Source organism: Physella acuta, unplaced genomic scaffold (genome assembly GCF_028476545.2).
Source record: "Physella acuta isolate Inbredline_101_S28 unplaced genomic scaffold, ASM2847654v3 ptg001139l, whole genome shotgun sequence".
NCBI classification, from domain to species: Eukaryota; Metazoa; Mollusca; class Gastropoda; family Physidae; genus Physella; species Physella acuta.
In genome coordinates, this window is record NW_026732656.1 from 1 (window position 1) to 14,798 (window position 14,798).

General features: G+C 34.8%; 1 protein-coding gene across 1 annotated transcript in view; it reads left to right on the forward strand.

Annotated features, from left to right (window-relative positions):
* Positions 1 to 3,049: 3,049 nt before the first annotated feature.
* The window catches only part of LOC131956252 (uncharacterized), a gene marked incomplete at its 5' end in the record, with an annotated part of 43,843 nt that continues 32,094 nt past the window's right edge, over positions 3,050 to 14,798 (forward strand). The window contains 16 exons of the mRNA XM_059320678.1: positions 3,050 to 3,274; positions 3,878 to 3,973; positions 4,461 to 4,585; positions 5,017 to 5,221; positions 5,758 to 5,906; positions 6,429 to 6,636; positions 6,875 to 7,050; positions 7,527 to 7,647; positions 8,924 to 9,112; positions 9,866 to 10,048; positions 10,687 to 10,809; positions 11,176 to 11,367; positions 11,536 to 11,712; positions 11,968 to 12,114; positions 12,577 to 12,792; positions 13,823 to 14,014. Of these exons, the coding sequence (XP_059176661.1) occupies positions 3,050 to 3,274; positions 3,878 to 3,973; positions 4,461 to 4,585; positions 5,017 to 5,221; positions 5,758 to 5,906; positions 6,429 to 6,636; positions 6,875 to 7,050; positions 7,527 to 7,647; positions 8,924 to 9,112; positions 9,866 to 10,048; positions 10,687 to 10,809; positions 11,176 to 11,367; positions 11,536 to 11,712; positions 11,968 to 12,114; positions 12,577 to 12,792; positions 13,823 to 14,014 (2,724 nt within the window). The remainder of the gene's footprint in view (positions 3,275 to 3,877; positions 3,974 to 4,460; positions 4,586 to 5,016; positions 5,222 to 5,757; positions 5,907 to 6,428; positions 6,637 to 6,874; positions 7,051 to 7,526; positions 7,648 to 8,923; positions 9,113 to 9,865; positions 10,049 to 10,686; positions 10,810 to 11,175; positions 11,368 to 11,535; positions 11,713 to 11,967; positions 12,115 to 12,576; positions 12,793 to 13,822; positions 14,015 to 14,798) is intronic.

Genomic DNA, 14,798 nt, shown 5'->3' on the forward strand with positions numbered 1-14,798 from the left:
GTATGCTTCGGTTGTATTCGCTCCCCACACCTTCTTTGTGAAGCCACAAGTACCCCACACCTAAATTGTGACGCCACTGCTCCCCCCCCCCCCCACACACACACACTTGACGCAACTTCGACCATCATTACCATATGTTTCTCATTCGTAAATGTTTAGAATTTAAAATATCAGAACTTTTTTTCTTTTCTGGCAGGCTGGAAGTTGTTTGAATCTAATTGCTTGAAACTATACGACAACAAATTCTCGTGGGATCTCGCTTTGGATATATGCCAGCAGTAAGTTTTAGTTTTGTTACTGGCTGGGACACCCCCCCACCCCCCCCCCCCCATGTTGTTTGTTAATCACGTGTATGACTTTTATTGATTATCGATCTAGATCTGCATCGCTTGAGCTGTACAGCAGAGCACAACAATAAAAGCGATGATAGAAAGATATTTTTCAATTAGTTTCAAACCATTGGCGTGAAATGTATAGATTCTACAGTGATCTAACTTGACATGTAAACCTGGTTCAGTGGTTGTTTCACGATTTTTTAAAAAGCTTTTTGAACAATCGCATTTTATTTTACTATTTTTATGGAGATCAAACTATTTCAAATTCAGTTTAAATACATACACACTATCTAACGGTACGCGTGATTTGATTACAATTCCCTAAAGGCTAACCTAACGTTATGGAATAAATATTGCATCAAGTAGGCTTACTTATAACATACGTTGTCGCCCTTAAATAACGTTATCTTCACATATCGTCACAAAACGTCAAACCCTCTCGGCCTAAAACGACGTCATAGTTCAACCTACCCCCCCTCTCCATCCATACAGAGCAGGGGCGTAGCGAGGGGGGGCGGGGGGGTGCGGACCCGCACCGGGTGACACCAATTAGGGGGGTGACACCAAGGCAAAAAATAGCAAAATATATAGAGAAAAACTCGAGGGGGGGTGCAAATCGAAAGTTTGAGGGGGGGGGGGTGCAAATCGAAAACTCGAGGGGGGGTGCAAATCGAAAGTTTGAGGGGGGGGGGTGCAAATCGAAAATTTGAAAGTTTGTCCCTGGGAAGGGTCTCTATGCCTCTGGGGGGGTGACACCATTAAGTGCCGCACCGGGTGACACCCGACCTCGCTACGCCACTGATACAGAGACATTTTTGTTTTTGGAAACATCGAATACTTTCTAAAGTTTTAATATTGACTTTGTTGATCCAAACGTATTAAAAATAAAATTTTACAAAAGAAGTCTTTGCAATATACAAAATAATTGTTTAAATGAAACTTAAGTATTTGCTTTTAGAAACATAAACTGTGACGTCACAATTTCTGACTCTCCGCCCCCCCCCCCCCTCACATCGTCACAAAAGTTGGTACCCTCTTGGAGTGACACATACACAGACACAGACAATTTTTAAATAGAATCTATATGAGGAGTGGGCACAGTTGATAGTTAACCCCCTGCCGTCCCTATTGTATTATATTATAGCTAGCTTCCAGCCAGTGGCAGAACTAGAAAAAAAGGGCCACCCCGCCAAAAAAATTTTTAGGACCCCCTATATATATATATATATATATATATATATATATATATATATAAATATATATATATATATATATATATATATATATATATATATATATATATATATATATATATACAAACACAAAATACGAACATAAAATACTCATTGCTGGCCTGTTCGGGTTTTGAAAAAATTGTTTTTTTTTCAATTAAAACAAATTACAACAACTTGTCTTGTGTGTAAGTGCATTAGTGTGTTTTAAAAATAAATCAGTTTTTATTATCTCTGCTCCAAAACCTCCTAACTTCTAGTCGGTCAAAAGAATATAAAACATGAAAGCTTTGTATAAGTAATGGTGTCTCATGTTATGTTTATTTTTATGTTTTTTTATACAATGTCATTCTTTAGTAAGTAAAAAAAGAATAATTAAGAGCAGTAATTGCTTTTTAATTTGTTTAGGACAAATCTATTAAAAGGAGCTTATGAGCACCCCTATTTGACAATTTAAAGAAGGGAAATAAGTCATGGAAGTGGTTTGAACGTTTGCTTATCTTTGATAAGTTTGATTGTAGGAGAGAAAGGGCTCGACCTTTCACAGTGGTTTAAAAACAAAGGAAAAACAATATACAAGAGCGTGGGGTGGTGTCTATAGAATGAAGATAATCTAAACGCAGCTACGGTAATCTTTTTACAAAACAAACATCAAGTTAAAAATGCAAGAAAATTGTTTAGAAATTCACTATAAAAAATGTATTATGGTCGGCTTTGGGCCCTTAAATGACGTGGGCCACCCCGCCCCTGCTTCCAGCAGCCTCTATATTTATAAATACCCTAGGCCTCGTCATATAATTAATTTTTTTTCCACAGAGATGGAGCAACACTAGCAAAAGTATATGATCTCCCCTCTTCAAATAAATTAGCTGCTATTTTTACTAATGTTTCTTCTGTTAACTTTTGGATTGGTAAGACAATTTTTAAAAATACTTATTATCAAACTTATCACATAATCATTGAATTCAACAAAGCTGTAGTTTTCAAATGAATAATATAAAACACGAGCCGGCCCGCGGCATAACATACGCCGCTATTTAGTTGTTGTTTTTTCTACTTTTCAGTAATTCATAATTTCTGAATTCGACAGTAACAACGCTGCCACTGAAAATATTTCTTTAAAACACTATAAGTAGCTCGTTAAGGACCATAACCCCCCCCCCCCCCTCCCCCCCCCCTCCCTACGTTTAAAATAGTTTCAAACTAAATTATCTGCCCCTAATAGTCGTCACTAAACCCGGCTCTGCTTGTAAACATTAAGAGTGAACACAGCTCACTAAGACCATGTAGGGGTGGGGTGGTAGGGAGCGCGATTACAGCTTGTTTTCTAGCGTCTCCCAGAAGAGAATTATATATATAGATTTCTTTTGAAATAAATTATAAAAATCGAATGCCTATTTAATTTGGCTGACATAATACCTAGTGATAAAGTCTAACTGTTAATCGTAATGTAATGTTTACATGAGGATTTCTTTTCCCCAGGTCTAAGAAATGTTTACAACGGTACTAACAGTGCTGACACGATAACACAATGGGGCGACAGAACACCGTGGTTATTGTACCAAGGATTCTGGTCCAACACTGAGCCCAATCGCAACTCGGGAGACTGTGTTTACATTTCTGGAACTGGCGACCTGTTTCGTTGGTCACTGGGAACATGCGAGGAGCAGAAGAGTTTTGTGTGTCAGTTTCCTGCTTGCTTCAATGGTTAGAAAATAATTTCTTTAGTTGAGACACTCTGGAATAGAAGTGCACATGGAAACCAACTTCTCAACGATTAGGAGGGGTGGGGGTGTGTCCAGAAATGACGTCACACTCGAAAAGGGGATGGTCGGATTTTATGACGAGGCGCAACTGGGGGTAGGGGCATTTAAAAGTGTGTAAAAAGGTGTCCAAATTTTCATTTTCGAAAAACAATTTTTAAATTGAAGTTTTGCAGTGGTTTTTGCATTTTATAAAAAAAAAAATAAATTCTTTATTTTTTTGTTCATCGTGACACAAACAGTTAATAGAGAACTATAGGGCCTAGCTCTATACCTAATTTTGACACAGTTCGAAAAAAATGGAGGGTGAAATATTAGGCTGAAGTTTAATGTTGTCTTTAAGGGGGGGGGGTCGACATTTTCGCCATTATGCAACGATGTGTAAAGGGGTCAATATGCAATGCCAAATTTAAAAAAAAGGAATTCTGAAAGTAAAATTACATGATTCTGTTTTAAAATTATTTTTATCAATAGTTTACAGTAGGCTTATGTATATAAGAGAATATTATTGTAAAATTATTATTTTATAATAATGTATTTATTTTAGGAACATTTCGTTGTTCAAACAATAAATGTGTGTCTTCACAATCTGTGTGCAATGGTCAGGATGACTGCTCAGATGGATCTGATGAGATGAACTGTCGTAAGTTAAGCTCTGATTAGATGTCAGATGACATGTCTTACTTAAGCTCTGATTAGATGAAATATCTAACTTAGGTCTGATTAGATTTTAGATGAAATGTCTAATTTAAGCTCTCATTAGATTATCTGTCGTAAGTTAAGCTCTGTTGACATTAATAATGTTGTACAATGTACGTTAAGTTTTGATGAGCTAAAATTTTGAGAGTTAAGCCTTAAGCTCTTATGAAAATAAAGCTCTTACGAACTTAAGTTAAAGATAATTAGATATAGACAGTTTTAATACACTTACTTGAAATAATTTAAATCTACACCAACATGCTGCAACGCAAATTAGTTATAACAAATTATTTGTAAAAAAATTTGCCTAAAATTGTTTTTTTAAAAAACTAAGTTGATATTGAAAAGTTTTGTTTTTGTTTTTTTACAAACTAAAACATAGACCCTACAAGTATAAGACAAAAACTAAAGGCATGTTCAATTTTATTTAGCTTCAAGGTGTAACACAGTTCAGCAAGGTGCCTCAGGTGTTATTGATACTCAATCATCCTACGAGGCCAACACAAGCTGTTTATGGCTGGTGGAAGGACCTATTGGAACTAGCATTAAAATTACTGTTGGTACTATTTTACTATAGTGATCACTTACGGTTTTGTTATGATACGTGTATACTGGTTAATAATGATACAAATTATCAATCAGTTGTAAAAGTTAGTTCAATTATAAGATATTATTTTTACCATTGTTTTCAGGGATTGTTTCCCTTACAATAAAAACTTTATTAGCTTTAAAATAAAATTAATAATAGATTTTTTAATGGACAATTATTGAGCAGGACTGTCTCCCTTAAAATATTAACAGTACATTAATAATAGAATTTTTCTTGACATTGTTGTAAAGGATTACCTCCCTTACAATAAGCACTTTGTTAAAGTTAAATTTAATTAACAACAGATTTTTTATGGACATTATTTTAATAGATTGTCTCCCTTGCAATAAGCTCTTTGTTAACTTAATAATAGACTATTTATGAATGTTTTGTCTCAGTTCACAGATTTTGAGACTGAACCGAATGCTGACGTTGTCACAGTCTTAGGGAAAGGGAAACTTGAGAAAAATTCCGTCACACTTGGCCATCTTTCTGGAACCCAAAATGTAACAAGTTTTTACAGTCCAAACAACCTGATGATCATTAGATTTACATCAGACGGCCAGAGACAGCTGAGGGGATTTAAAGCTAACTGGGAGGCAGGTGTGTAATATGGCTGATTTCTTTTTCTAACTCTTCTTCTAGGAGAGTGGATCTTTATCTTTTCTTGTTTTTTGTTTTGTTTTCTTTATTTGAATACAGCAATATTGAATCTCCAAAGTGAAATATAAACTAAAAATGTAATAACACTCTAGATTATTTTGGTAATGTATATTAGTAATAAAAAATGTAGCTTCACTGATTGTCTCAAGGGAAAAGAAAATAGTAAAAGTGCACAACAGGACATAGGCAGGACTATCTTGGGGTACTGCAAAAAAAATTGCTAGAAACTGGCAAAATTGGAAAGAGCGTTCTATAGCAACCCCATGTGTCTTGGGCACAAAAGGGAAAAGATGATTAACCATATAAAAAAAAATTTAATATTATTTTTAAATTGTATGTTTTAAAAAACAAACTGCTGTAACAGATTCATGATTTGCAATTGCACGCTTTACTTTAAATTAAACAAAACTGTTAAATTCCATTTATGAAGAGTCCTAATGATTTGTTTAATTATCATTTGATTTTTTTATCTTCAGTTACAGAAGATAAAAGTAGTGTTAAGCTACTCTCAGAAGACTTCTTTCAGCCACTACACTCATACCAGTATCCTTCACCTTATCTGGCAAATCAAGAGATTGTCTACATCATTTCCTCAAAATACAACAGACAAGTCATTCTGCTAAAGGTTAGCGGCTAGTTTTCTGTTTACTTTAAATTTTGCTCAAGCCATATAAACATCTTTTGTAAGACTAAGGGTATTAAAAAAAAGCCTGTAATTAGACCCAAACTCAAGACTTTTGGAATAGTAGTTGAGCACCCTGCTACTCAACTACACAGTCCTTAAGGCTAAGGGACATAACTGAATTTTAACTTCACTAAAAATAAACATGGAAATCAATCACAAATAGGCAATAAATCGCAAACAGGCAATAAATATAAATCTATGCAGACTATTTTCTAATTTCAGCTATTTATCCTTCTAAACACTGTCAGTGTTTTCAAAAAGGGTAGAGGGGAGAGTGTGTAGACTGAACATCAGGCATAATTTAACCTTGACACCGCATCAAGCTATACTAGTAAAATATGCACTGGATAGTTTCAACAGCATTAAAAGTTAATACAGTACTGGAATACTATTTCTCTAATGGTGAAATATTTTATTTGTAATAAATTCTAATAAATTTATTCTTTTTTTTCCTCCTGTAAGATTTTAGACCTTGACCTCATGAATGGTGACTACATCAATGTGAGAGATGGTGAAGTTGCATCAAGCCCACTTCTGGCTCGCCTCGACTCAACCACGAGCCCAACCAAGCGTTACGTATTTTCTACTGGCCCTCACATGTATCTTTTTTACAAAACATCCCAGAAAAGTGGAATAACTGGCAGAGGATTTAACTTCACATATAAAACAGGCACATATTTTTAACATAAAGATTACTAGTCTTAATCAAGTTTAAAAATATATTTTTCATCAGCAGCTATTTATACATTTAATGGCACATTTAATTTTTAAATAAGTAATAAAGGAACAATTTTTCTTTTACTAGCACAATGTTTTATAGAATCTAAAAATGTCATTGTCCAACAGGCTATGAAAAATGTAAAGCTTTCTGTGTGTTAAATAATTTTATATATTATCCTTGGATCCAGGTTGTTCTGTAACTCTCACTGAAGAAGATGGAGAAATTATTTCCCCTGGGTATCCCAATGTTAACTACCCAAATTACCAGAACTGTACTTGGCTGATCAACACATCCTCACATAGGCCTGTAACACTCCAGTTTGATCTGGCTCAGTTTGACATCCACTCTTCAGATCTGCTACAGGTATAGACTGGTCCACTCTCTTGTTTAACATTAATGAAAGGCTTATAAATCACTACTACTGAAGTACCACAATTAAAAAAAGTATTTAGTGGCTTTGCTAAGTCTAGTGTCATCCAGTGCTGCACACATTATATTATTCCTCCTATTAATTCATGGGGAACAAATCATCATTTTCATAGTAAATTATTAGATGTTGGTGTCACCCCCACCTCTAATAATACTGCTAAAAAAAGATTGTATATGCAAAAATCTAAAAAACCTTGACCATAAAAAAAAGTAGAATTAAAGAGAAGAATTTTAGTGATGAGGCTAATAAATCAATAAAAACTGAGTTATATTTGTATATTTTTATAATGTTTGTGTAGCTTTTTCCATACCTTCCCTAGCACTAGTCCTAGCTATAGGTACACCACTCAGTTTGGAAACCACTGCCTCAGTTTAACTGGGATGTTTAATGTTGTTATTTCCCCTTGTAGGTGTTCTCAGATGTAAACACCAGTTCATCACAAGGGAAAAATGTAACACAAAGCCAGTTCTCTCCCAATGTCACAGATAGTGATGGACAACTCCTGGTCCGCTTCCAGACCAACGCCATTAGTAATGGGAGAGGATTCAGGGCAGTATACACTAGTGGTAATGGACAGTTTAAGTTTAATATTTAATTATACTTATTGCATACCTGATGTGTAATTGCTGAGTACATGTTTTATACTTATAGTATATCTGTTGTATGCTTGCTGCATATACCTGTTGCTTAACTGTTGTACACATTTTGTATACCTGTTGTATGCCGGTTGTATTTGCTTAACTGTTTCATGTCTTTTTTACCTCTTTTATACCTATTGTATACCTGGTGTTTAGCTTTAAAATTTTGTATACTTGTTGCATACATATTGTATAAATTTTGTATAGATTTTGTATAGTCATTTTTATCCATTTAGTCCCAGATGTATATTTTTTTATACTAATTTAGCTCTATGCACCAAAGAATTAATTAGTGGCCACTAGTATTTTAAAATAGCAATTCTGAAAGAAATCACGGTTTACATCTTTAAAGAAAGAAAAGCAAGAGGTGTATAGCAATGACAAATTCCCTTTGTCGTCCACAGCACAAACTTGTGGTCCACCTCCAAAGATAACAAATGGCATGGTCCAGTCAACTAGTGGACAAGTTCCTGGCTCAAAGACAACCTATGCCTGTCTGCACAGTTATCAGCTAGTGGGGTCTAATTCAGTGGAGTGTCTTAATACCAGTTCCTGGACCACACCACCTACCTGTGTTGGTGAGGGCTTTTTTAATTAGTTGATCAACTTTTCTAATTCAGTGGAGTGTCTTAATACCCAGTTCCTGGACCACACCACCTACCTGTGTTGGTGAGGGCTTTTTTAGTTAGTTGATCAACTTTTCTAATTCAGTGGAGTGTCTTAATACCCATTTCCTGGACCACGCCACCTACCTGTATTAATAAGGGTTTGTGTAATTAAGTTCGTCAACTATTTCTGTTAGTTCCCAGGACATATATGGCTGTAGTTAATTTAGTTGATCAACGTTTAAGTATTTCTTGTGGATAAATCTGGACACTTTTCAATTATTTAACCAATCCTCAAATATTTCTCTTGCCTAAGGCAGGCCAATTTTTTCTCCTGAGTTTTTAATTTATATTTAATTATTCAATCTTAATATCAAATCAATTAGGACTTCTCCTGCTAGTTATTTAGTCTTCAAGCCTTTTAATGTGTATTAAAATCTTGAATTTTTTGGCACTAAGCAGCCTGTTTTACAGACTCAGTTTGTGACTAAATTAATGTCTGTTATCCAGATAATCTTTATACTTTAGGCTTTTCATCACACTTTATAATTTCTGTTTGTCAGATGCGGGGGTGTGTCCACCACTGACTAACTTGTCTAGTGACCTAAAGTGGACATTAAAATTGAAGAATGGCACCATGATTGGCAGCATGTACAACTTCACCTGCCAGGAAGGGTCTCATTTAGTTGGCTCACCTTTGTTGGTGTGCTTGGAAAATGGCACCTGGAGTAGTCCAGTCCCTAAATGCTCACGTAAGTTTCTTGTTGAATTATTTTAGCCCTTTAGTTGGGATTTTATTACACATAAATGTAAATTAGCTTATCTCTTTTAACCAAGTATTAGATTTTTAAAATGTTTTGTGCAAATGTTTCTTAATGTTTGTTTCATATTTTAATGCCAGCTCCATGTTCAATGTCTTACTTAATATTTTGCTTGATTTTAAATTAGTGGGTAAAGTCTTAATTTTTTAATGTCTGTATTGTAAAAAAAAACAAAAAAATCAAGCATATCCTCTAATTTGAAAAGGTATAAACTTTTGTGTAGGTTATAGCTTTAACTTCTGTACTTGCACACAGATCATGCCACGCAAGTTTAGGTTACTGTTATAAGACCTGCAGGCTTACCTCATCTGTGTAGCTTACAGCTATAAATATCTATGTGCACAGTACATGTGTAGCATACAGCTATAAATATCTATGTACACAGTACACTTGTAGCTTACAACTATAAATACCTATGTAGATAGTAGACAGCACATGTGTAGCTTACAACTATAAATATCTATGTATACAGTACACGTGCAGCTTACAGCTATAAATATCTATGTAGATAGAACACAGCACATGTGTAGCTTACAGATATAAATATCTACGTAGATAGTGCATGTGTAGTTTACAGCTATAAATATCTATGTAAACAGCACATCTGTGCTTACAGCTATAAATATCTAAGTCAACAGCACATATGCAGTTTACAGCATTAAAACCTCTACATTATTGACACAGGTCAAGTGTGCATCACTCCTGTAATCCTGCATGCACATGTAAACAAGACCACCCTGCTGGCAGGTGAGGCGGTTGAGGTCAGGTGTGACGCAGGTTACCTGGTCAACTCCTCACTCAGTGCGTCCATCAACATCACCTGCTTCAGCAACTCAACGTTTGATCGTGTACCTTCCTGTGTACTAGGTAACTTCAAATTTTTTTCTTTTCAGTAAGTTTTCTGTAGTGGTCAGACTTTGCTCAACCAGTAGCTAATCAGTGGTAAGACAGTAGCCTGAGGTCAACTAGTAGCCAGAGTTCAGCTAGTAGCCATAGATCAGCCAATAGCCATAGGGCAGCCAGTAGCTAGAGGTCAGCCAGTAGCCAGAGGTCAGCCAGTAGCCAGAGGTCAGCCAGTAGCCAATAGGTCAGCCAGTAGCCATAGGTCAGCCAGTAGCCATAGGTCAGCCCGTAGTAAGCAACATATGGTCAAGAGAAATATGTGCTCTTTAATTGAAGAAAAATTAAAGGAGGGGTAGATGTAAACAAATGGTACACTGTTAAGGTAGTTTCTAGAACTTCAAGCCCAAAAACTAAAATCTTGCTAACATACATTTTTAGAGAACAATTTATAAAATCTATTTTCAGATTGATGTTTACAGGTAGCTTTTTTTTAATGAAGACTATTCAGTAGACTTGCAATTTTTTTGTTGATTGTGAATTCACTGGATGAGTTGTTTCAGTTTTGAACACTACATTCCACCTGATGTTTTTAAAGCTAATAATACACATTTCCTCTTTAGTTATTTTGTTATATCAAGAAATTTTGATTTTGTATTTTCCAGATAGCACATACAACCCATGTGCTGGTGTTGTATGTAACAGCACTGAGTTCTGTGTGATGAGTAATTCAACGTATGAGTGTAAATGTCGAGCTGGATATCACAGAGTTGGGCAGAGCTGTCAAGGTTTGTTGTTTTGTTTGTAATATAAAAGATGGTGGTGGGTTAGCTTGATGTGGTCTTATGGCAGAGAAGGTCCTGAGTTCAAATCTAAGATAAAACCTGTGGAATCCATTTAGTCATATTTTATACTTTAGTTTGTCCTTTATTTGCTGTTTGCATTAAAGTTTGATATCTAAAAACTAGAATTAACAATATGTAAAGGTAATTGATTTTTTGCAAAGCTTTAAACATTTAAATCTTTTTGCACTGCAGGTTATTAAAGATTAATTCATTTTCAGCTTAAAACTTGCAATAGATAACATTAGATGATAACCTAGCTACTGAAAGTTTTTGTTTACTGAATTGTTTCTATTGAAATATTTACTGTAGATATAAATGAGTGTGTGGAACACATAGATTCATGCAGCCATATTTGTGTGAACACAATTGGAAGCTATCAATGTACTTGCCCGGAAGGATTTTCATTGTTTCTCTACAATGGATCTGGTGGAGTATATATACTGCAAGGAGAAAATGGATTAAAACCAGGGGATATTTATTACATAAACCACACCTGTGTGCGTAAGTAACACTAAACTTTCATCTACATGTTAGTATTAAAATATGTTTAATGAAAGAAAGAAAACAGAAATGAGCCAATAAAAGAACAGGTTGATGCACACAAGTTAGTAATTATCTCCCTTATGATACTTAGCATTATGATAAATGTATGTTAACTCCCCTTTACAGCCAATGCATGCCCAGAGCCATCCATTTCAAATGGTTACATCACGAATCCACAGAGGCGTTACCTTGTGAATGATACAGTTACCATTGGTTGTGACTTAGGCTACATCCCATCAGGGGGAATGTACAAAACTGTGTGCTCAAGCTTTGGAAACTGGTCTTTAAATCTCAACTGTACAGGTCTGTTGTTTGTTGCCATTATCTTTGAAAACTAATAATAATAGTTTTTATGTTTGTTGATACATTTAATAAAATTAGTTTTAAAAATAATTACAAATAATTAATGGATGAAGTTTCCAACTTAATTCAAAATAATTCCCCCAATTTTTTTTTCTAATTTTAAAAATATTTTTGGACTTGCCAGATAAATCTGGTTTTAAAAGCCAATTAATTTTTACTCATTGATAATATTATTTTCAGTGGTTAATTGTACAGGAGAAGGAGCAAACTACACCACAGTGGGCTATAATACAAGTGTAATTACTCAGTGTAATTCTACAGACAAAATTAGAACATGTCTGTTTGATCCTAGCATCATTGCTTACAGGATGCAGGGAGTTAACTCCAGTTGTGAAAACAGTGGTAAGTGCAAGAATCTTCCTGCTAGTCAGTCATTAAATATTAATTATCTGTTAGTGTTTAATTGAAGGGAATATTTATTTTAGGACTTTTAGTGCAAATTTTCAATACCATCGCTCAAAACTGTGTCATTGTGCTTTCATATTTCTTTTTAGTAACACAACTATTTTAAACAGGTATAATTATAATTTATATTTTTTTGTATCCTTTAATGAATTTTCACCAGCGTAGAATAAACTCAGATTTATAATTGATCTTTGATAAACAAAACAATTTTAAGATCATTTGTGTGATATTTTCTAGAGCTTCAGTTAAAAATATAATTAAATGGAAGTATATAAACAAATTTAATTTGAAGGAATATTCATGAAGGTGTTGAATACTATTCTGATCTGTGTACATTCAGTTGGAACTATAACATCAACCCTGACCTGCCTGATTACATTTTAATCTGTGTACATTCAGTTGGTACTATAACATCAACCCTGACCTGTGGGCCCCCAGAGATGTACCTACCCACTGGTGCTGTGGCCCTTTTCTGGACTGCACAGTCTCGGTTAGACAGGAAGTCTTTCAGGTTTGAGTGTGAATTTCCTTACTTCCAGAGAGGAGGCCCTGTGGGAGCTACAGTCGTCTGCCAAGACAGTGGACTATGGAATTTAACCAATCTAGACTGTGTTTGTAAGTGGTTTATCATTTTGTCTAACTTGATCCTTTACTCCTTTATTTAAATAGCACATGTTTGTTTGATATACAACACGCTGTGAAAACTGATTTGAAACATTTTTAAACTGCTGTAAACTGTGTCTGAACTCATTAAGAGGAGATAACCTACAGTGGTGTAGTTTAGGGTGTTTGTTTAACCCTTTGAACACTTTTCTCCCAACCTTAAAATCCCCATTCCCCTGAGCTCCTGAAGTTAATTACTCTAAATGAAAAATGAAGACCATGAATATAAAAACAAGCTTAATTTCATTACTTTAATGACCATATGCACATTAATTATAGCCAACACTTCTACTGAGTATGCCAGCCCTTCCAACAGGAAAACACTTCTTTTAAAGAGGTAGATTCTAGGTGTGCACTTAAATAGAAAGCTGATTATTGACGTTCCCAACCCAATTTTTATTGTGAATTGCAAATAATAAGCAGAACAAACAAAAATAGTTTGAGGTTGCAGCCATGACAGGAACCTACCATGGGGTGATCAGTACCATCGAAGTCCATTTTAAATATACCTTTTTATGTACGGACTGTCAATCTGGGGTAAGGAGTCTCAGGCTAATATGTCAGCATGTCAGGGATTGGTGTTTTAAGGAACGGACTGAAAAAGTGGCACAGTGGGTTCAAAGGGTTAAAATTAAATTAATATAGATTCTTTTTATTTTAAGAACTTAAACATACGAATCAGCCTTGATTACTGTTCATGCTTAAGAGACATGGGGCAGATAAGGTAGAGTTCATCTGTTTCAGAGACCTTGGCATATAAAGGGATAGTGTGGTCAGCACTATGCCCAGCATAATGTGAGTTAGGTACCCATTAGAGCTGGGTGGACTCAGGGACATTCTACTGACTTCAACCCAAATTCGAACATGAGGCAAACACATAAATACACATTTGAAAAGAAATTCAATTCTCTGACTTTAATAATTACCTAAAATGTTATTGAAATAAAGTTTTTATTCTAAAATATTTGGATGTTTTTCTAAGATGGAACTTGCCCTGACCTAAGGCGGCCGCCTGATGCTCTAGTTTCTTATGGGAACTACAGCTACATGGAGGAGAGGGTTTTCAACTGCACCGGAGTTGGCTACACTCCCAAGCCAGAGGCAGGACTTATATGTCAGCAGGCAGAGGATGGGTCAGGGTTAGAGTGGAACACCACTGCTCCAACATGTGTAGGTGAGTGTCATAGCTTGTAGGTATGGATGGATGTCAGGTGTACATATGTCATAGCTGTAGGAATGGATGAATGTCAGGTGTACATGTGTAGGTGTTATAGCTGCAGTTATGGATGTGTCAGTTCAAATTGAGGTAAGTGTCGTACCTGTATGAATTTATAAATATCATACCTGTATTTATTTATGAATATCATACCTGTATGAATTTATGAATATCATACCTGTATGAATTTATAAATAGCATACCTGTATTTATTTCTGAATATCATACCTGTATGTATTTATGAATATCATACCTGTATGAATTTATAAATATCATACCTGTATTTATTTATGAATATCATACCTGTATGTATTTATGAATATCATACCTGTATGAATTTATAAATATCATACCTGTATTTATTTATGAATATCATACCTGTATGTATTTATTAATATCATACCTGTATGAATTTATAAATATCATACCTGTATGAATGTATGAATGTCATAACTATAATATTTATGAATATCATACCTGTATGAATTTATGAAAGTCATATTTTTATGTATTGATATGTGTCATAACTATACCTGTATGTATTAATTAAAACTAGTATATATTGATGAGTGTCATACCTTTATGTATTAAATGTGTTATACCTGTCTGTATTGATGAGTATCACACCTGTATGTATTGATAAGTGTCACACTTGTATGTGTTTATGAATGTTAAACCAACATGTGAATGAGGGTTTATACTGCATGTAAGGTGTTATACCAACATGTGTTTATGACTTATT